This window comes from Ochlerotatus camptorhynchus, unplaced genomic scaffold (genome assembly GCF_037179485.1).
Source record: "Ochlerotatus camptorhynchus isolate MF236.1 unplaced genomic scaffold, CSIRO-AGI_Acam_v1.1 ptg000137l, whole genome shotgun sequence".
Lineage (NCBI taxonomy): Eukaryota > Metazoa > Arthropoda > Insecta > Diptera > Culicidae > Ochlerotatus > Ochlerotatus camptorhynchus.
Genome location: NW_027040627.1, coordinates 3544741 through 3568462, shown reverse-complemented (window position 1 = coordinate 3568462; position 23722 = coordinate 3544741). Strand labels below are relative to the sequence as shown.

Sequence of the window (23722 nt, the reverse complement as noted above, 5' to 3'; positions counted from 1 at the left end):
GAAAGCATCCAGACCTTAGCTCTCGAAGAAAACCAAAACCAATTGAAGTGGTGGAAAAGTTCTGTGAACCACGATCGACTGCCATACTTGAATAAAACGGCAAGCGACACCGTCATCAAGTGGACGAAGCCACACAATAAGGCTGCGAATCAACGATCCACCGAGGGTAGTCCCGTCTTAACACGTGTCGGCGTGGAACCATCTACGGCCCGGGGAACCAGCGAGTGCAATCTCCACAATAAGCGTGTTTGACGTACACGGTGCAATCGGGGCAATCGGCACGATTGGCGCAACCATCCCACCAGATTCGGAGAAGCCAGATCCGCGTAATCGACACGAATGACGCAATCGGGGCATTTGGCACGATTGGCGTGAACGACAAGGAAGGAGACAAAGTCCGTAGCATCCAACCAGGCACGGAGTCCTCGTGCCAGCCATGACAGAACCAGCCAGCTAACGTTCATCGACGGGCCCGACATTGACACCACACACAAACAGAAACCGTGAGTAGTTACAGATAGGAAGAGATAGGGCTGATAGGGACCTCTAATTTCGCAAACCTCAGCGGAAAGAAGCCGACCCAGAGTGTGGTTAGAGTCACTTGTGGGCTGAGCGGGCGTAACAAAAGGGATTGTTACACCAGTCTGAAATATTTTAGAATTCTAAATTGCTCTAGATTTCAGAATTGTAAGGTAATTCTGAAAATAGTTTACAGTGAAGTGTGAGTATGCAGTCAGTGCAACCTCTAGTTGAAAAACAGTGTCAATTGTCTTTTACAAACTAAGATGACAATTGCATGGATATTTTGTGAAGAAAGGAAATGGTTAAAATTCTGAAGAGAAATCATAGAAAATTCTTAAGATGAAACTTAGAAGAATGCTGATAAGAATCGGGAGAATAATTTCAATGGAGTTCTGTCTAATGTTTCTATGGAGATTCAATTTTATCAAATTTTGAAGGAATCTGGCAATTTCTGCGATACTTTCAGGGCAATTTTTGCAAAGTACTTGAGCACGTAGGAAATACTGAAGAGGGTTTCAAAACAATTCTGATCTTACCTACAAAGCAGTTCAAAGGATAAGTCTGAGAAGAATGTGACGGTCATTCTGAAGAGCATACCAAGGAAATTATTAAGAATATTCCAAGGGAATTTCATAAAGAAAAATTGAGACAAAATTATGCCAATTCTTGGAAATTATTACCAGTTTGAGGGAATTGTGGAATAAGAGAGCGGTGTAACAAGTACGCTTTTCCATTTAATTATTTAGTTATTTATTTGCACAGAATTCCTTTTATACAATTTTCACATTTAAGTATATTGCATGAACGTTCGTTTTTTACAATTAAATTCATAAATGTATTCACCGCCAAGGAACGTACGTCCATATATATATATATATATATATATATATAGTTACACTTGTCATACAAAAACCAACAAGTTCCCGATACGTACAGCTAATTCACTCCATTTGACCCGAATACGCTACCTGTTCGTTAAAGTCCGGGGTTCGAATCCGAACCGTTCTCTCTTATAAAACAATAACCGAAAATAGATTGGAGCATGATAGTATACTGAAATTGCATGACAAGGAAAGAGATGTAGCATTGAATGTTCTTGAGAGAAAGATGATGAAAATTGTCGTTTAAAAGGTCGTTGAATTACTTCGGTAATTTGACGTACTTCCGGCCACGATGACCGTTGAAATCACGCCTATCTGAGGTTAGCTGGAACTTCTACTCGTTCACTTTGACTTGAACCGTGGAAGAGGCGGGAGTACGTGTAATTAGTACTTTGTGTCGCGGTGTGTTTTTCGTGGTATGTGAAGTTAAAAATGTGAGGAGTCTAAAAGACCGATTTTAATGTTACAACTTTGTTCCTTTCCGTTAGCCTGTAGAGTGCAAACTATATGTAAAAAGTTCCGTGCGGTCCATTTATTGTGTGTGTGCAAAGTTTATAGAAAGGTAAGGTGAATAGTGTCTTTTGTGTGGAGATGTAACTGAAATGTGTCGAAAGCCGTTCGACGGCTTTTTGTTTAGGATCGCTTTTGTGTAGGATCGTTTGTGCGGATTGGAGTTTGCACCGCATCGCTTCTAGCGATAGATGGCTTTGCTCAGCACACCGCAATCGAGGAAATAAATCGCGCTCTCTAGACCCCACGCTTCAACTTCAAGGTTCCCGGTTCAGGGGAGAATTCGGAAGGGAGACACCGTTCAACTGTTCTCCGGCAGAGCGTTGGCCAAATCTGCCAATTCAATGTCAACAACGTGAACCCACGTACATTATTCGTCTTCGACGATCCCCTCGTTGACATTTGCGCCACCGGCAGTCGGCGCTAGTTCAGTACCAATTCGAGGGTTCGATTGGGAATTTCCGCACCATATCAGTCCGGGGTGCAATGTGCAACACCACCACCGTTTGAATAGGCTGCTACTTTGCCGACCTCACTCCGACAAAGGGATGCTTATGTGCCGACACGGATGAAACAGCGACGACAATGACTACCGTGAGTAATAAACGCATGCGAATCTCCACACATACAAACACATGAGCTCGAAGAAAATTAGTAAGTTAGGCTAGCAATCGCTAGAACCAGATCAGGATACTGCACTCACGTTTAGGGAGAGCTAGCAAACAAACGAACAAAAATGGGAAAGGAACTAGAGTCATGAATAAACCTAGGTTAGGAATACGAATAAAACATAAATGATTTCCGTTATTTAGCCATGAAATAAATGTTGTTTTCGTAAAGTAAAAGCTTTCTCCGTAATGTTAATTTTTGTTGGTTAGATTCTTCACGTTTTGGTCGTTCTATTTTGCGTTATTTTCTTGTAGTAATTTTGTTGTAATTGAATTTACTCCAGGTTGGACTGCCTGGGAAAACAGTCTCCGTACTCACGTGTCAGGATCGGGGGAGGAAAGCTGAAAGGGAGAGTTCATCCAGTGATGATAAATGTGAGTGGGGTTTTTGTGTTACGGTAGAACGACGGTTAACTTCAACTTTCGCTTAAGACCATTGGAAGCGGCCTCTGTTTGTGAGGATCTCAATCCCTCATGGAATTTCAGTCTGCTGAATCGCTCTTAAACTAAATTTCGGTCTCTTCCATTCCTAAACCCGCCCTGAGGTTGGGTTTCTTGCCGGGCAAATCAAACCTTGACGAGTGGTCCTCTTCGGAGGTGGCGCTTAAGCCACTCGTTTTTAGAGACAGGAAGCGTATTCGGTGGTCGAGATCTCGCAGGCTGAGAGGCGTGCGTTACAGCGGTTTATAAGAGATTACAAGAGATAGTGCTAAGCACTCTTAGAATGTTGCTGTTTGGATATTTTCAAGATTAGTTTAGGGGAATCCAGAAAAGAAGTATGATGAAATTCTAGGATGATTCAAACTGAACTCTAAAAAACAGGACGAAGATATTCTGTGATGAGTTCCAAGTAAATTCAGACTAACATAAAATGTAATGATTTGAGACCTAGGAAAGATCCCGATTGAAGTCTCGGGAAACGCTTTCAGAATTTCATTATTATATTTATAGTAAAATTATTCTTTGGCATAAAATTATCTGTAATGGTCATGTGGAGTTCCCCGTAGTTAAGGTAAACTGTGTGTGAATATCATGATGTTAGGCTTTTATTCTCACTTCAGCCAGGATAATTTTAGTTTAAAATAAAATTGCCTACTGGTCTACCGTGTGTTGTGAGTTGTATGATGCCAAGAATTTAATTTTAAGTCTGATCAACGTCAGGGTAATATTAGAATTATTTAGAACTAAAAAAATCTTTATGCCATATTCGGGTACTACATCAAATATTAAGGACTAAATCGAATATAAGTTTTAAAAAAACATCATCCCATCGGTTGCTTGATTCTTTGCTGCCTAAGAATCCTAAAAATATTTTCTGCATAATTTTATCAACAATTTAACTCAATTTTGAAATGCTGCGTAATGGATATTTATACTTTTTAGGTACACTGTGTCAATACTTTTCTTAATGTTGGTATGATTTTAGCAATGCTAACAAGTTTGCTTAGTATAATTTTATATTTTTTTAAATCATGGAATTCATAAACATTCTGGTACTTTGAATAAATTCCAGATGATCAAACTGACCGATTTTTACGGAAGATCGGCAGATCACTTTGATTTCAATAGCATTATGTTATAAACAAGATTTTTTGGAGCATTCCAGATTTTCCAGATTTTATATTTTAACTGTTACAGATTTTTCTAAAAATGACCTGGCAACGCTGCTTTGTAGTCCCAAGTATTTTTTATTGTTCTAAAAATAGTATCAAGTTTGTACTTTGACTATATGTTTTTAGTATTACTTCTACGTGAAGTCAACGATTTACATAGTTGAAGATGCTAATTTCAAATAACAGACTGTAGTGGTAATTTTTATACGATAGATGGAGTAGATGAAAGCATAGAGTTGATAGTTCCGTTAGAGTACGGCATTAAAAAGTTTCTTAAAAGTTGTCCTAGCTCGCTTATCTAATATCTATATACAATCTTCACACTGCCGTACTCTAACGGAACTATCAACTCTATGCTTTCATCTACTCCATCTATCGTATAAAAATTACCACTACAGTCTGTTATTTGAAATTAGCATCTTCAACTATCAAGTTTGTGTTGAGTAAACTCAAGGTCGCCAGTATGGTACGTATAGATGAGTATAAAGAAGTATAGAAATCACTGTACGATCAGATCATATCAAACTGAAGAGTAAAAATTGATCTATCTTCTCCTTGTCGCATGTTGTGGTACATGTGTACCTATATACCGCTCTCCAATATGTGTATAGTATTTATAGCAGTGGTTGATAGGGATAGTTGTTGAATACACGGATTACGAAAGTGTGAGCTTTTTAAAAGAATGTCCCTTTAGATAACTTCTATTGCGTTTGTTCGCTTATAATGTCTCTTACGTACATTTTTCAGCCAAATCAAGAAATGGAGATCGTCGTCTATTATAATTGAGTTGAATTTTACCATGCATTTTGAGGCAGCTCTTGCTTCGACTTTAAAAGTTGTCAGAGATTTAAGAGCATTATGAAATCAATGTAATTTTTGGTTTGCAAAGTTATATATCATAAATGTTCGATATTGATCCCTCGATAGCTCTTTGGAAATTCAAAGTAACACGTATGGTATTGTTGTACCTACATGGCGTAAAAAAACAGACATAGTGGAAGTGATTGAAAGATGAGGCTTATGTTCCATTAGTAAAAATAATAATCTGGTTGACAAAATCTCTTCTTGAAAGCTCGTTCAAATTATCGGAACGATTCGGAAAGCAGCCTCCATCCTGTCCGCTACGAAATTCCATCGCATCAACTGACACGATCGACCACCAGTGTACAGTATTCATTGCGTGTCAATGCATTCCCTTCTGGCTGGCACTACGTCGACGAGTGTCACAAAAATCCACGAGGAATCACACATAGGTCTACACAAAGCCACAGTCTCATCACCAGTACCGCCAGCTGGCAGAGAGCACAACATGAATTTACTGAATTATAAAAATTATGCCGATGTTATAACGCGAAATGGAACCATGTTTTTGGAGTCATAAACAAAAACATACACGGAGCGTTGCCCGTTGTTGACCTGGCGTGGCAAAAATCTGGAAGGTCATTGAAAAGTTACCGTTGTGGAAAGTCAGCTCAGGATCGGACCACATCCCTTGCCCGAGGGCATTCAGGACGAACTTAAACACGCGCCACCGATGATCAACGTTTGGCAATATGATGTTAAATATATTGCCGCTCGCAAGTCGCTTCCATTTGCGTTTTTGTCAAAACTCATTTTTTTTTTCAATGGAAATGGTAGCTTTTTCATAATATTGGATAAACTCAACAACTCTGGAAAATTTTGGAAAAACAGCAAAACGTGTTATCCCATTACATAAGAAGCCATGGTGCGAAACTGGGAGGGAGACACAGATAGCACACACGGAATTATAGTTTGTTCTTCTTGTTATGTGCGCAGGAGCAGAACTCTAAAGTTATCAGATCATCAGAATCTGAACATCTTTGTCAGAAACTGCAACTTCCCACACAAGCACACTTGCACCCAAGGCCTTGGTTATGTTAACAATCTTCTGTGACGACAATTGATGCTGATGATCGGAGATTATCGCTATTGGATATTATCATGGTAAGTAACAACAATGATAATCGAATTATCGTTTTTAGAACTGTCCAATGTGATTTTTTGCATTGTACTGATCATGAGTGTAACAATCATGAAACTAACAATATCTTCATCTGCATCGGTAGTTTTCATTCCTTGATCAAGAGATTTTCCGACATTCAGATTAGATTTCACTAGCTTGATGGAAAGAATTCGGACAAAGTGAACATTTCCCAAACCCAGAAAACAGAAAGAGATCCGAGAAATTTGATTCGCCATATCTGTTATCAAAAGAAAGATGAAGATAATTTCAGACTTTTGATGGGTCATCAGGAAGCTGGAATGGCCTATAGTGGAGCAAAAGTTCGAGTCAGCGGGGTCTTGTCACTATCAACAAGGCATACAAAGTAACAAGGACTAAGATGTGTTCCATTGATAACTGAAGAAAATCCTGTACCCCTAGTTTGAAGTGATCATGACTAGGAATCGGTGGTAGGTCTTACATCCCGTAACGTACCTCGAAAAGGTGATCTACCCACGCTACGGGGTTTTACCCCAGCTTACTCTTAGCTCAATCATAATTTAAACTATGTGTCGATTCATGTTAGAAGAAGAATGCACTTAATTAGTATGATCATGGAATTTTTATTCATAGGAAAATGTACCACAAAAATATCACTATTCAAATGTATGAAGGGAATAATGTCGTGATTTTTTTTCACCTTAACATTTGAGTGTTTTAAGGTTTCATGCATTGAGCCTAGGGAAATATACGGCTATGAAAAGCATTATTTTCATATATTTAAAACCCGAAATCTTTGTAGGCATCATTTTGAGATGAAAACTAAGACGTACATAAATCTTTCAACATCACTGTAGCACTTGAATGCCAACAAGCCCAATCAGCTCAAAATCCTTAAAATTCATTCTAAAATAAACTTTCAGAAACCGTTAAATTATTTTTCAAACGCACACAGCCAATGAAGAAAACCTGGATGATTCAACGTTTGCAGCCACCTAATAAATAAATAATGTGTCCAAAACATGACGGCCGCATGCCTACGAGAATTAAGCCTGAATTCCAAACGCGCAGTCAGTCATCAGTGACACCATCCACATTTGTGGGATAGCTCTGTCGAACTGATTGCTATTTTGTCGCTTTCCCGAAGGAATGTCTTCTTCTACTGGAAAACCCGAACACGTGCTCGCTGCTCTCCTTCTCTGTTTCGAACGATTTCGTTCTCTCTCTTGGAGGGGAAGTTATGCGAGAGAGTGGAAAATGATCGGACACAGATACGTATTTTTTGAACAACGACGAGAGAGCAATGTTTGTGCTAACTAGAAATGTGCATGATTTTGTTGCATGTTTTATGCGTGCATTTGGTTTGGAATAAAATCTTGTCCGTACATAAGGTTAGGCAGTGCAGAGTGCAGTTCGTTGTGACATGGAACGGATGTCCTCAGCGATATCAGATCTACGGAATCGATTAAATTTTCCGGAAATACGAATCCGTAGGCAAAATCTACGGAATTTATGTATTTTCTACGGAATTTTACGAATTTATGCCTTATTTTACGGAACTATACGGACTCAACCCAGATGGCGCCTTCCTAAGATAAATTTCAAGTTTTTTAGAGGCTACGAAGCATTCTACAAGTCTAAAAAACACAAAACTTGTGACACAAACGGAATTTAAAATGACTGGAGAAATCTGGCATGACTGGATATCCTTGATTATTATCGCTTTATTAATTGAAGAGTAATTCTCTTAATCCAATTACTCCGATTATAATATATTTATAATAAAGTTACACCAGCTCTTTAATACAATACAAATTTGACCTTCTTGCACATGAGGTTGCAAGGACTGAAATTCTAACTCTAGTTGCAGAGAATAATCAAGGCCTACTTTGATCAAAAATACATAATAATCAAGATTACGGTTGATCCGGATCAACGGGTGGACTTCCGGTGGACGCTCAGTTTTTAGAAGTTTTGTTTAATTAATCATCACTACCCATGCCTGTTGCTGTGGATTTCCAGCATCACTCAGGTTATGTTAAGGGGGCAGGGGGTTTTACATGCACGTTTTTCCAAGTCTCATTCCTCAATGTGGTGGACACGCCGTGATCCACTTTTAGCTGCTGGCTTAGTCCTGCTTGCTGCAGGACCTAGCGCCACGCCGTCCGAAGCGGTTATGAGCAGAGGCAGGAGAGCAGCACTGATTTATATTTTTTTCAGGTTCAAGCAGAATGATGTGCAACCAAGTGGTATTCGTTTATTATGACTGGGTTTGGTAAAAAGGCTTGTTTCATGAAAACAATGATAACATTATTATTTGTACGTTTTCAAAAGTTTAATAACATAAAAATTGGAAAAAAATATTTATTTCAGCAGGTTCGGAATGTAATATCCTATCGATTGGCAATTTTAATTTCATTTATAAATGAAAGTTACAAGCGTTCAAAACCTAACACTCCTTCACCATACATATTTTTTGATTTGCACCCCAGTATAGTCGACAAAGACGTAGTTCTACGTCAACAGGGCACTTTTTATTTCAGGACAGTCTTCTAATAAAAACAGATAACGATACATTAAAGTCAAACAATGCATACGTCATTAAACGCATTAGCGACGGAACGGATAGGTTCATTCAACCCATATTGCCGATTACGAGTTGCGAGATGTACAAAATTACGCTGTCTAATCACTCTCTCAGGTGCGTAAAAGAAAAGCTGCCGAAGTAACTCGGGGGAATCAATCTCGCTGGCAGGGCCCAACAAAGTCACTTTCAGTCGATAATCGTCAAGCGACGACGAAGCTGTCAATCATCACTTTCAATTGAAAGTCATTCTGTCTTCTCTACGAGCAGATGCTCTTCAACATCAACAGAACCACTTTCGATCAGTTTTCATGCTGTTTGTATAGCCTTGACTAGTGTTCATTTCGTCTTTCATTGTCAAATGAACTTACTTGCGCAATCGATCCAAATTCACGCAGTTTTTCTGACTTTTGTTGATTGTTCACTCGGTTAATTTAAATGCATGCTCATGTAGATCTGTGCACGTGGATGTAAAAATAAGCATTGTCGGGTGGTTTGTTTACCCATCAATATGGGTATTATTGGAATCGGAGTGACGTCTAGAGACCGGAAATTGATATGCGACACAATTTTAAAATCCAAGATGACGGCTTCCATTTAAAAAAAAAGATGATGACGTCTAGAGGCTGAAAATCGATATCCGACGCCAATTTGAAATCCAAGATGACGGCTTCCATTTAAAAAAAAAGATGATGACGTCTAGAGGCTGAAAATCGATATCCGACGCCAATTTGAAATCCAAGATGACGGCTTCCGATAACAGAAAAAGTGGGAAATACTGTCAAATACCCACCAATATGGATATTTTTGGAATCGGGATGACATCTATAGGCATGAAATCAACGATCATCGCCATATTGAAATCTAAGATGGCAGCTTCCTTTTTCAGAAAAAGTGGGAAATACTGTCAAATAGCCATCAATAGGGTAATGTTTTAATCGGGATAACGTCTAGAGGTTGAAAATTGTTATCCGACGACATTTTGAAATCCAATATGGCGGTTTCCGATATCAGAAAAAGGGGAAAATACTGATGCCGACCCTCAATATGGGTATTTTTGAAATCGGGTGACGTCTAGAGATTGGAAACAGATATGCGACGTCATTTGAATCCTAGATTTTGGCTTCCGTTTCAAACAAATGTGGGAAATACTGTCAAATACACATTAATAATGGTAGTTAAGTAATTGGCATGTCATCTAGAGGCCGGAAATGAATGTCTAACGCCATTTTGAAATCCATGATGGCGGCTTCCGATTTAAGAAAAAATAGGAAATACTAACAAATACCCACAAATATGGGTATTTTTAGAATCGGGATGTCGTTTAAAGAATGAAAGTCGGTGTCCGACGCTATTTTTAAATTCTTGAAATTTTGAAAAAATGGAAAATTCTATCAAATATCCATACATTCAGTTTTCAATCAGGGTAATGTCTAGAAGCTGGAAATCAATATCCGATGCCATTGTGAAATCCAACATGGCGGCTTCCGATTTGAGAAAAAGTGTCAAATACCCTAAAATAAGAGAATTTCCGGAACTAAAATATGGGAAATTTTCAGAACGTAGATGCCGAAGATCGATGTCAGACGCCATATTTAAAACCAAGATGGCGACTTCTGGTTTCAGAAAAAGTGGGAAATACTGTCAAATACCCTTCAATGCGGGTTTTTTTTCAAAACTCCAGCAATGTCTAGAGTCCAGAAACCAATGTTTGACGCCATGTTAAAAGCTAAGATGGCGACTTTTGTTCAGAAATAGTGTGAAATACTGTCAAATATCGATCAATGTGGGTACTTTAGCAATCGGAGTGACATCAAGATGGCGGCTTCCGATTTTAGGAGAAGTGTCTAATACCCTCCAAATGGCGTCGAATAACGATTTTCATATCTTAGGATATTTTACATTTTTTTCTGAGCCCGATGGCCGGCATATTGGATTCCACAATGGCGTCAGACATCGATTTTCGGCACCTTCGCGTCGTCCCCGTTCCGAATATACCCATATTGTAGGGTATTTGAGACTTTTCCTTATCCCGGTGGCCGCCATCTTGAATTCGTTAATTTAATTTTCGTTAAATATAAAATAACATTTTATTACTACATAGTCCAGATGACATCCCTATCGGCAACCGATATTGTGTGGATACTTTTTTTTTTCTTTGGTTTGTTTTTTTCCGTCGATCTTGTTTTCCGTGCTGAGCACCAATGCTTCCGACGTGCCAGGAAGGCAGCTCCCACACCTGGACCCTACCTATCGACCCATCAACTCATGAACCGGGGACATTCCCATCCGAAGGAAGGCGTGATCAGAGATGTTATGCCTCAGAACATCCCGGTGGCGCCGACTGGGATTGAACCCAGGCCTGCTGGGGTGAGAGGTAATCACGCTTACCACTACACCACCGGTGCCGTTATTGTGTGGATACTATCTGAATACTATATATGGATGCTTGACGACGCGACGCGTCACAAGTCGAATGATCCCCAAATTGAAGAGAAAGTGGAAAAAACGAAGGAAGCAGATTTCGAGTCATTCATTGCGTCAATTGAAACAAGTCTTTGCTTCAAATGAAATGAACTGATGCACTTGACGAACGAAACAAGCGATAGTCAAGTCATGTTTGATAGGAGGAATGTTCATCGTTACTCGGTAACAAGGAACACGATGACTTACACGAAAAAAATATTGCTCGAAATGAAGCGATTCTGCGGAGAGTTAATTTTCTTTTCTTTGTTTCGAAAATGCAGAACTCTACTCGCTGGTAATGATTTTAGCAGCAAACAAAGCTTGCGCGCTCCGTCTTCTTTGTTCCCAGGTGTCAATTCCAAGCAGATGACAGAGATCCACGTAAGACGGTGAGTTGGCCGTGTCACGCCAGGGCAGATGACGAAGCGCGTAACGAACAAACTTTCTCTGTACACTCTCAAATCTGGCTATCCAGCATGCTTGATACGGGAACCAGACAACAGCACTATACTCTAAGATTGAACGTACTAACGAACAATACAGCGCCCGCAGGCAAAGCGGATCGCGAAAGTCTTCAGATATATTGAACATAAAGCCAAGCTGCCTGTCAGCTTTAGTTAGGATGTCATTGTAGTAGTGGGGTTTGAAGGTTAATTCACAGTCTAGTGTTATTCCCAACTCTCTGATCTGCCTAATCCTCTCTAATGTTTGCCCGGAAATGGAATAATCAAATATTGGAAGATTGCCGTAAAAGCTCAACGCAGATGTCGCCACTGCATGATGATGATAATGGTGCTATAAAAGTTATCGTAGGTCTTATAAAGCATATAGTTAAACCGAACGTAAACAATCATTTAAGAGTGCTCCAACAGATTTTAAAACTTTTAATCAAATGGCAATACAACTACATTCTTGTTCAACTCTGGAAGCTATTATTCAACGTTTGATCAACTCAGGTGTTTTATAAGAGCTCTCAATTGTTTGTTGGGATATTCACCATTTTCCGAAAAATGCAGCTGCGCAGGAGGTAACCTCTCGCTGTGGGTGCAAACTTGTTATGCATTATTTTCCATGAAAACTCCGATCCATACCGAAATAATAACAATTAGTTTTCAAACACGTTTTCTTACACGATTCAAGCAAAAATTTCCACCGTAAATTATTAGTTTTTCCTTTTTTGCCCCAAAAATCGTCTGTTTTACTTTGAAAATTTGGAAACTATCCTCCTTCTAGTAGTTCCCACTTCGGAATGTAGGAGGCGGAAGCTTGGAAAAGTTTCACTGCAAGACGCCAATTATCGGGTTTTGTTTGCGGTGAAATGATATCACATTGCACTTGTTGATGCTGAGCGTTTAGAATTACGGGAGCAGCAACCAACGATCCACAATCAGCTGCAACTCCCCACAATCAGCGATGCAATTGATAACCACATACATTTTGACATCGTCAGCGTAGAATAGCCGGCATCCAGGGGGCAGTAGACACGAAATCTTGTTGACGAAAAGCGAAAACAGCAGGGGTCCCAGATTACTTCCTTGGGGAACGCCGGAAACGCTCGTGAACAATTCAGAACGAGAAGCTCCAATCTTAACACAAAGCGAACGGTTCGTAAGGTAAGGTTTGAACCACGAGATGAAGGATCCAGATACTCCGTGTTTCTCAAGCTGCGAAAATTTGCGAACATTTTCCCACTGGTCTACTGGGTGTTGTGTGTTGTCCGTTATTATGTGTTCAGTCTGTACAACCTCTGGTTGAAGACGGTGTCAATTTAAGGCCAACAATTGAAAAGGCCTCTCCATTTTGTTAACAAACCTTGTAAGGCCATTTTATCGCGAACCGAAGTTGATTGGGATCTCGTGATATAAACATCTCTAACATTAAATTCAAGGCCTTAACTCCATTTTCTACACAAATCTTGTACGGCCATTTTTTCGCCAACCGAAACCAAAGTTCGCAAGCCTAAAACACAATCGGGTAGAGGAGAATTTCCCCTACCTGTTCATTTTGTTGGTTTTTACAATGAGACATCAACTCCATAAAATAAACTTTGGTAAGTGATAACTGAAAGTACATTAAACTTATTTTACAAAACATTTGAATTTTTAAAATCTGTTGAACCGTTGAGCACAAATTTTTTTAAAGGAAGGGTTTATAACGTTCGATTATTGGTCCATTTTTCTCACTCCGGTGGGAAGAAAGTCATCCAAGAGCACTTTGCTGGATGTCGAGTGTTTGGTTCGATTATACGTCATACTATCATAATAAATGTGTTGAAAATCAATGTTCAATCTAGTGACCTACAATAAACAAACATGCAACAGATTGCTGGTTTTCAAAACAATTTAAGCAACAAGTGTTCCATAAGATAAGGTATCCATCATAGCGCATGATCCAGGCATTTCGTTGGTAACTGCTCGAACGCTTTGGTAAATCACTAATAAACAACGGCTATATTGATTTAAAAACTGATACTAAAAGTTTTTCGTTGTGTCCCGCAAATTTCACATAAAAATGTCTAGGAATCTTAAAGTAAGACCATCAAAATTTGAATCAAGTGATCCTGCCATCAAAGAGGAAATGAGGAAATTCATCGAAGAATTCGAAAATCGCCTTAAAACGGTAAGCGCAAATATATATTCGGTTCATTGCAAGTTATAACATTTTTGTAAATATTCTTCAAGAAATTGAACCACCACCCAGTTGATTCAGACCTTACCCATGTCGTACCGCGTCGAATGTACAACCAGGCGTCGAAGATTGTACGTCTTCATCCGTACGACGACAAGGAATTCGAAGAGATCGTCAAATGTCGCTTGAATGAAGCCTTCCGCTACTACAGCATTGAGACGAAGGACACCGACAGCCTTAGTCCGGAAACTGGTGATGATGTCGAAGACGACGATCGTCTTTCGAAATTCGAGCTGAAAATAGACCCCAAAACCAAGCCACGTGAATTGAAACTCAAAGAGGTCAACTGGATGGAGAATTTCCTGAAGAAAACTCGCAAGGAGCGCATCCAATGGCAGACCAAGCTCTACAAGTCAGATAAGAAGCTGTTGGAAAAGCCACTGTTCGAACAGGTCGAGGAGCTGATTGACCTCGGAGCGCAGGATTTCGCCGAATGGCTGAACACGCTGGGAGCGGAAAAGTCCAACATCACAAAGGACATCATCAAGCAGTTGTTTTCGATTGGGGTGGAAGGCGATTCGGCGAAAGCGCTGTACGTCGAGCCGAAGGAAATTCGAGCAATTCCGGTGGAGGTGGCACGGGACTGGAACTTGCACTATGTGAGTAGAGTGTAGCTTTTATCCGAACGCTTTCGGCAGTGGTGCCGATTTTGGTTTTCGGAAATGTGTGTGATTATTGGGATTTTCCAGACAAGCAAAGTCAATTGGCGAATCAAAGCAAAGCCAAAACTGGTCATGCGATAGCTAGTTTTATGATCCGCAATTACTAAAATGATGATGTACTAAAAAAATGTCATGTAATTTGACAGATATCAAAACGTCATTACCATTTTCACCCACTCGTCATCTGTGAGTCAATCGTCACTTTGATTCTTCAATGAGTTTAGGCGGATTTTGGTTTGTTTCTTTGGAAACTAAATTTTCGCAAAACTTGATCTTAAATATGATGAAATAAGAGAATATGTAGAGTATGTCATAATATTATCTACTGACACTACACACCAAATTTTAGTTTTCATTATCAGTAAAACGGTTTGCTGGAACATGATCAGCATCACAAAACTTTAACTGAAAAACAGTAAACAATATTTTTACCGATAAATTCAGCTAACGCAAGCGGAATCGATTCTGTGGACTATTTACCCTGACAAATCATGTAATTCATAAATCCGGAGTGATTTGAGATTTGGGCGTAATTTATTTTGTAAACAAAGACGTCAATTGCAGATTTCTCTTAAATTTCAATTCAATCTCATAAACAAACCATATAAAATGATAGAAATATCATTCCTCTACCTCATAGCGTTATTCGTTTTTGATCACTCCGGAAATATTATAATTAGGATTTCAACAGCAGATAGTGTTTATCCTTTTTGTTTCTATAATCCCCACTGTGAATTGGATGACATCTTAGATAATTAAAACGTTTAATTATCTAAGATGACATACAAAGCTCTCAATTAATAACTCAGGAATGATTCAAAGAGCGCGAAGTTGAGAGCATCTAAAGCTAAGAACAAGAAGGTATGGGGTGTTCCATTTGCAGATTTTAATCATTACAAATTGATTACACATACATAGATATAGGCTTGAAAATTTTCACTCTTACGGCGGATGCGGATATCAAAATTTTGAACGATGAGGTTTGAGAGAGAAGTTTTCTTATTTTCGAATTCCGTGTAATATTATAAAATTTGTGTCATCCATGAATTTTAACGATGGCTGCGAAGGGCCCAGTTTTTTAGGCTCAAACCAAAAATAGGAACTTGTTATGAAAGTTTATAAATTTTACCTTTTATTATTGAAGAATCAAAGTGCGATTGACTCACAGATGGCGAGTGGGTGAAAATGGTAATGACGTTTTGATATCTGTCAAATTGCATGAATTTTTTTTAAGTACATCATCATGTTTGTAATTGCGGATCTAAAAACTAGCTATCGCATTACCAGTTTTCGCTTTGCTTTGATTCGCCAATTATCAATTACTCATCCAATGATAACCGTCACCGGCACTAACAATACCGGCAACCATGCCTATCGTTATCCAAAAAAAAAAAGCTCACCCTATCTTCGCTTTCATATCTCACAGATGGCACTGCAGCGCAAAATCGCCCAGGTGATGAAAAGCGACCGTCGTCAGGCGAAAGTCCGCGAGCGGCATGTAGCTTTTGGCCGTACGCTGCCGTTGCACATGCGCAAATTCAAACGCTTCGAAGACATCGATGAAATTGTACCCAACTTCCCGGAGGAAATCAAAACGTTCCAGAAGGTGTTCAAGGGGATTTGTCACTTGCGGTCGGTAAAAATTCTGGTGGACCACCTCAAGGAGCATCCGGAGATACACAGACCCAAGTACCTGGTGAATCAGGGAATGTTCAAGACGAAGGTGGTGAAACCGACCGACCACGTTCCACTGTATAAGCATTACTTCAAAAATAACCCGGGATCAGGAAAGGATTTGCAGTAATCTTGAATTCGGAACAGTTTATTAGAAAATAATTAAATAGCGTCTGGAGATTAAATAACATTGGAATGGAAATTCCTCGTAGATAATTCCCAACCGATACGGATAAAACCATGACTAGGATAAATCGTATGTGCAACTGACGCATGCAAACCATTTTTTTGTATTGTTGTTTTTCTGCAGTCTACGCTCGTCTGTCTGGTTAATTCAAAATAGAAGCTATTATCAGTCGGGGTGCAACGGTGGGTGACGTAAGGTGACAAATTTCAGTTGGTTCAGTATGCCGTATAAGGTTCAGCATGTTCAAGGGAGTTCCTCACTTTGTAGGTTCGCGGTTTGGCTCGTCATTGTTAACATTTATTTGCTATCGTTCACTGAACTTTTAAACCATTTTTACAATTGTTTATTTGATCTTTCAAATTATGGTCAATTGAGCATTTCCAGGTTATATCGCAGGACATAATCGCAGCTCATATTTGCATGCAATTTTGTGTAATTGTTTACTATGAATAATTTTTAAAATGTGTGCTGCAATTAGGCTATTTAGAGTCTAGCCACATTTTTCAAAAGGTCTTGATCGATATATTTCAATAAATCGCATGTCTTCATGAAATGACGGTGAAAACAAAGTGTTGTAAAGTGATAGAAACCGTACCATAAAAAAGTTAAGGGTTGTGTCCGAAACATGACCGCTTTATAGACGTAGGACTACCAGGTAGTTTGTGTTGTTCCATTCAATAATATAATAATAACAAAATGAATGATTTATAAATTTAATATCAAAATTAACAAAATTTCAATTCATTACTCAAAGACATGAAATTAGGTGGTTATTGAGGCCCTTTTGATACCCGTCACTTCACGGTGAAAACGAAGTGAAGTGACCACTTGTCACTAACGGTGCAGTGATAGCCGTGTAAATCAAACGGGAATCACTTCATTGTGAGTGATAAGTTGTCATTTCACCGTGAAGTGACAACGGTAATAAGAGCCTGAATTATTTTTAAAATTAAGATTTTGGAATTCGAAAATCGGTTCCTATATTATTCATAATTAGGTCCAAAACATGTTGAGTCAACTTTCGGATGTTCAAGGGTTAATCAACTCAGCACTGATCGCCACGTCAAAATATAACATAAAACGGCATCCTTATTGTGGACATTTTACCAATCGTTATTAGGGTTTACGTCTTTTCTATTTTAAAGCAAGGTACAAGGTCGTTCTTTCAGAGTTGCAGTTGCCAACACGAGGTCCCAGCTTTTCCCAGTTACCCTCTTCCTTGTAGCCATGAACGGAGTTTTCGGAGGACTGCCGAAAAATGTTTACATTTTCGTGTATGCTGACGATGTACTTATCGTTGCTACCGGCCCAACAGCAGCACGTAACAGGATCAAGGCCCAGGCAGCAAACTCTGCTGTAGCCAGGTGGGCCAGCGCGGTAGGCTTCTAGCTTTTGGCCACCAAATGCGTCAGCTGCCACGTGTGTCCATTCCGGCACCGTGTCAGCGGGCCACCTATTAAAGTCATATCAAGGGTCATGTCCAATCACAACTCGTTAGACTCGCATTTCTTCCTTATCGGGCTCGCAGGCAGCAATTTGTGCGCTTGTGGTAGTGGCTATCACGATATCGACCACGTGCTTTGGTTATGCACCCTACATTGTGTTGCTAGATCCGAGTTATCCGCATCCCTCAGGGCCCGAGGAAAACAACCTATGCAGCCCCTTAGAGACATCTTGGCGAGCCGAGATCTCGTATATTTTAATTTAATTTATGTGTTTTTAAAACGGATCGATCTAAGGATTTACTAGTTAGTGTCATCTTGCGTTCTCTCAAGTTGCTAGGTCTCCATCGGTGTACCCCCATGTTTGTCTTTTTCTCCAGTATGTCGCTTAGTTCTAGATAAAGAGCACATTGCTCTAAAAAACCTTGTGTTTTCAATCCCTACCCTGCCACCCGTTTGTTACAATTTGTTACCCCTAACCTCGAGATAGCCGCGAGTAATCGGCCCCCGCTTTACTAACGTTAGTTTTAAGTAAATTTGTAACCCAAACGATGAATATCGGCTCCGCAAAGCTACGGCAAATGAGCCTGGAAAAATAAACGCATAAAAAAAAACCCTACGAGATAGGAGTTGTGCAGATAGGGTTTTTGGAGAATCTAGCTAGCACAAGGAATCAGGTGGCTCCACTGATCGATCATTGCTACAGCGAAGATTACCACCTACTGTGCGCACGAAGTGAGAAAAAAAACCCCGAAGGCGCGTAAATCACGTGATACGATCGTCTTCGATGGGCTGATGATCGTATGATGGGTCCCCGATCCTTAATAGAGTCCTCTTGTACCCTGGGAAGCGAAACAGATTGGTGCATCTAGAGAAGTTAATTAAAAGTTCAGCAAGTGAGATTCAAACCCGTTATTTTACCGGAGCTAGAGAAGCTTTGGACAGCCAGTGTTAATTACTCTTGCCGGTTAAGTCTCTAAGTAGAAACGTTAAAGGATCTTAGCTCCAAGTGTAACCTAGCTCGCCAAGAACAATACACGGTAGTGTGCGCTTTAGTGACCACGTGGTGGTAAACTGGACCTCCTTATCACTAACGTTGAGGCCAGTTAGAATTCCGAGAGGTCCTCTTCCGGTTTGTGAAGTTTAAGTCGACACCCTGAAGAACTGTCCGTGAAGTAAAATCCGGTTAGACAAGGGGTCGCGGTGCGATTTAGGTTGAATTCCTCTCGACAACGGTCTCTATCTCGAGTTGAGTGAAATTCAGGGCTTTTATGTCTTCAGTAAAGTTGTTTGTAATCATTTTTGCTACAACTTTGCTGAAGACGTCAATCATTTATCTCGAAATTGTGAAAAAATAAATTTTTCATTTCACTTTTAGGGGAATTAATCACAAAACCCATATGAAGCATGTCATACTCATCAACTTTGCTGAAGACGTCCTTACTCTAAATCCGCTCTGCATGGTGAGCGTCAAAATGGACTTTTCAACCACTGTGCAGCGGTGGCGTCGGCATCAGCGAGGCAAGCATCAGCAGACATCAGGCAGTTAGTCTAAACCTTAGAACATTTTCTTTTTCATATAATACAAAAGTGCTCCAAAGTTTGGTTCTGGATATTATTGAATTTCCCCTGAATATATTTTTTGGCTTGGTGTTCTTAACTTAACGTAACGCTAGTTGTTGCCGATGCACACTCCTTTTTAGCGTAGATTTCAAATATTGATTATTTTAAGAAGATTTTAAGTAGGAATATCTATGTTTAACTTACGTTTAGTGTTTAAGCAAATTTTAATAGTTTTAAGCAAGAAAATATAATAGTTTTATCGAATACAATGCAATTGAGATCCACGTTTCACAAAATATCTTCACCTTTTGATTTCATGTAATCTTCGACGAATGACAGTTGCGCTGACGGCTGTAGCGATGACAAGCAGCGGTAGGGCTACCAGATTCCTCGATCGTCCGTCCGTTACGAGTTCAAGGGGACTGCGGATGGCTCGTAGCAGTACCAACATTCCCCGGCCCGTAATGTTGAGTTTGGTCCTGTCCACTAGCCTCGACCTTACCATCTTCAGCTACCTCGATGACGGCGAGCTTCACTGTCGGACGTCGGATGACTCCCGCTTCCGTACCGAATAACCTCGACGATCTGACCTCGAATCCAGGTATTTCTCTTGTTCTCGTTGGCAACGAAAACCAAGTCACCCACTTCAATTGGTTTAGTGTCTCGGAACCATTTGGTTCGCCTGGCAATCGTTGGAAGGTATTCGCGCAACCATCTTTTCCAAAATCCATCCAGAATGTGTTGTGCCAGGTTCCAGCTGCTGCGTAGACAATCGGTGGCCTTCGTAGGTTCCTTAGGCAGTTGCTTAACTCCATTTGAGCTACCCAAAAGAAAATGATTGGGTGTCAGCGCTTCTTGGCCGGCGTTGTCCAGCGAGATGTATGTCAAAGGTCTTTTTTTTTTTTTTTTTTTTTTTTTTTTTTTTATACAGGGGGGAATTTGCTCACAGACACCTGAGAAGGAACTCAGGGTGTGGGGATGGGAGAATTTCACTCCCGACCCACTAAACCTTACCCTGTGCGCTTGGCCCTTGGCCTCCCCGGAACCGCCCGAAGGCATTACTTCGTGGGAGGGGCCGCTGTAGCGCTATGGCGCCTCTCTAGCAATACTCTAACGATCTGGTCGGGCAGTAGGTAACTGCTGCTCGGCTCGCCACTGTCGTTGTAATACCGAAACTATGTGGGTGACCGCAGTCACCACCGCGCTCCAGTTCTCGGTGGTACCACACATCCTATGAACGATGTTGTCCGGACTGGTATCCGCTCCGCATATCGCTAGCATAGCGCTCGATACTGGCTCGAAACGTGTCAAAGGTCTTGAGTTGATCATACTCTCGGCCTCTAGGATGATTGTCTCGAAGGTTTCATCGTCGGGTACTCTTGGTGCGGAGGCCATTGTTTCTATAGCGACCTTGACCGATCGCACAAGTCGTTCCCACACCCCACCCATGTGGGGTGCGGCTGGAGGATTAAAATACCATTTGGTCGTGGTATTGGTGAAGGTTTCGGCGCACTGCTGGATTTGGTCTTGTAGCTCATTCGCGGCACCGCGGAAGTTGGTGCCGTTATCAGAGTATATCTCGGATGGGGCACCTCTTCTAGCAATGAATCTAAGGATGCACATCTTGCAGGACATCGAAGACAAGCTATGTGCCACCTCCAAATGTATCGCTCGAGTTGTCAGGCACGTGAACAAGGCAACCCATCTCTTAGCGTGTTTGCGACCAACTTTGACTGTCACTGGCCCGAAGTAGTCCAGCCCGGTGTAGGTGAACGGACGAAGAAATGCTTCCAGCCTGACCCGCGGTAGTGGGCCCATCTTCGGCGAACCCAGCGATGCGTTGTAAACCTTGCACATCTGACATCTAGCGGCGACTTTGCGGACCAGATTCCACGAGACCTGGAATGTAGACCAGTTGACGAAGCTCATTGACTACCGTCTCCTGGTTACGGTGGTGACATCGACGGTGGTAGAAATCTACGAAGAGAAAGGTTACTGGATGGTTCGGAGCTAGTATAACGGGATACTTAGCTTCGATCGGCAGGTTGGGGTCGGCGCCGATACGACCATCCATTCGCACCAATCCCTCTTCATCGATGAAAGCTGACAATTTATACAACGGGCTCGATACCGGCACCGCCCCCGAAGGCTTTGTAGAATGTCAACTCTGCAACACAGCTAACTCCTCAGGAAACGTCTCCAGCTGAACCATCTTCCACAGCTTCACTTCCGCTTTGCACAGAAGTTCTAAATTTATCGGTGTTTCCAACGACGTATCTTCGCTCATCACTCCTCCGAATTTGAGAACGTACGCTACCGTTCGCTGCAGCTTTTCCCATCTCGAAAAACGTTTCACATCGATCACAGGCTCTATTTTCACCCGTCGGTTAACGAGTACCGGGCGAAGTTCTTCTGCTGCATCTGTTCCTTTCAAATTTTGTTCTGGCCAAAACTCCTCTGGACCCCATAGGAACTGTGGTCCTCGATACCATGGATCTTCAGGATCAAAGCACGGCCCGTTGCCCCACTTCGTTGCCTTATCCGCTACATTCTACATCGTTGGTACTTTCTTCCATTCGCTTGGGTTGGTCGATGTCAAAATCTCTCCAATTCTGCAAGCAACGTACGGTCGATACCTGCGGAAATCGGAGTTGATCCAATGAAGGACCGTCGATGAATCGGTCCAGTAGAACCGTTGATGAATAGGAAGCTGATGATTCTCCAAAATCAACTGTGCTAGTCGGGTTCCCAGGATGGCAGCTTGCAATTCGAGCTTTGGGATTGATAGTGTTTTGATTGGAGCGACCTTGGTTTTCGCTCCTATCAGCGCAAAATGCGGCTGACCAGCATAGATAAAGCAAATATACACTACGCAGACGTATGCAGTGCTGCTTCCGTCGACGAACGTGTGAAGTTGCAGTGGCTGGCAGTCTTCTGGAACAGCGTCTCCAAAATACGACCTTGGAATACGGACATCGTTCAGCTTTGGCAACAAGTTTATCCAACGCTTCCAATCTCCAAAAATCCCGTCATCTATCAAGTCATCCCAGTCACATTGGCTCACCACAAGTCTTGAATGATGATTTTCCCTTGAATCACGTACGTGGCGAGAAATCCAAGTGGGTCGTATAGACTCATAACCGTCTTCAAGATCTGGCGCTTCGTAGGACGAACTGAACTGTCTAACAAACCCTCCTCTGTACCAGGCATGTAAGCGGAGAAGGTCAGTTCATCTGATTGTGGTAACCAGCGGATACCCAGGACAGATTCTGCAACGTTAGACTCCTCTGAATTCCACATCTTCTCCTTCGCAGCATTTCTTTCTCCAAGTCCTTCCAGTACCTCTCGGCAATTTGACATGAAGTTTCGAATTTCAAACCCCCCTTGGCTATGGACGTATCTGACTTCCTCGGCCAAACGAATGACCTCCTCCAGTGGCTATTGATGATAGCGTCAGCAGCGTTCGGGAACTCTAGTGCATGCTCTTTCGCATTTAGATTTTTAATGTATTGTGCTGAGCATGGGGAACAGGCTGCTCCAAAAATCTCCACATTCATCACGTAAATGACGGGCTCTTCGGATGAGTCTTTTCTATGCAGGAAAATCTGCGACTTCTGGTCTCTCAACGCGATCTTGAACTGGTGATACATTTCTCGTATATCCCCCGTGACCGCGACGCGTCTCTGCCGGAATCGATACTGCACACTCGTTAGTGGCGTCAGCAAATCGGGACCCTTCAGCATCATTGAGTTAAACGATGTACCTTTGACTTGAGCGGCAGCATCCCATATCAACCGCAGTTTCTGTGGTTTCTTAGGATTAATTACCACTCTCAGCGGCAAGAACCATATTCGGTCTTGATCCTCGGAACACAGATCATCCTCCGTTGCAATACGCGCGTAGCCCTTTTCCAAATAGGCGTCCACCTGGAACCTTTTGAGTCTTTCGCTCCAAACTCTTCAGTCTGCTTACAGCCATAGGATAGCTGCTGGGGAAGTGGACCTCATCACATCTCCAAAGCAGGCCAGTTTCGAATCCACCTGGTACACGTCGAGTTGTTGATTCGAGAATTTGTCTGGCCCTTTTGTCTTCTGCCGATTCAAGCTCAGTAGTCAATGGAGTGACACCGAGACTGTCCGTCAGGAAGGACTGCTTTACCAAGTCATGCAACTGACGATCTTCAGTCATACGGCTGACGTGGAAAACTCCTCGGAAATCGTCTGGTTTGGTAGATGCTCCTCCGTAGACGCACCACCCTAATCTTGTCTTAGTGGCGATTGGTTGACCCCGTGCTCCTTC

At 41.3% G+C, this 23722-nt stretch overlaps 1 protein-coding gene across 1 annotated transcript; it reads left to right on the top strand.

Moving 5' to 3' along the window:
- The first annotated feature begins 13718 nt into the window (after positions 1 to 13718).
- LOC135700475 (uncharacterized) lies at positions 13719 to 16361 on the top strand. The gene is made up of 3 exons (XM_065220993.1): positions 13719 to 13826; positions 13889 to 14494; positions 15984 to 16361. Exons 1-3 carry the CDS (start codon positions 13719 to 13721, stop codon positions 16359 to 16361), a joined length of 1092 nt encoding a protein of 363 aa, XP_065077065.1.
- Positions 16362 to 23722: the final 7361 nt, after the last annotated feature.

What these genes read in the sequence shown, in the direction of transcription:
- LOC135700475 (XM_065220993.1), top strand. Translation starts at nt 13,719, where the DNA reads ATGTCTAGGAATCTTAAAGTAAGACCATCAAAATTTGAATCAAGTGAT. An exon ending in TCGAAAATCGCCTTAAAACG is followed by an intron (nt 13,827 to 13,888) that starts GTAAGCGCAAAT and finishes ATATTCTTCAAG; the next exon opens with AAATTGAACCACCACCCAGT. An exon ending in GGGACTGGAACTTGCACTAT is followed by an intron (nt 14,495 to 15,983) that starts GTGAGTAGAGTG and finishes CATATCTCACAG; the next exon opens with ATGGCACTGCAGCGCAAAAT.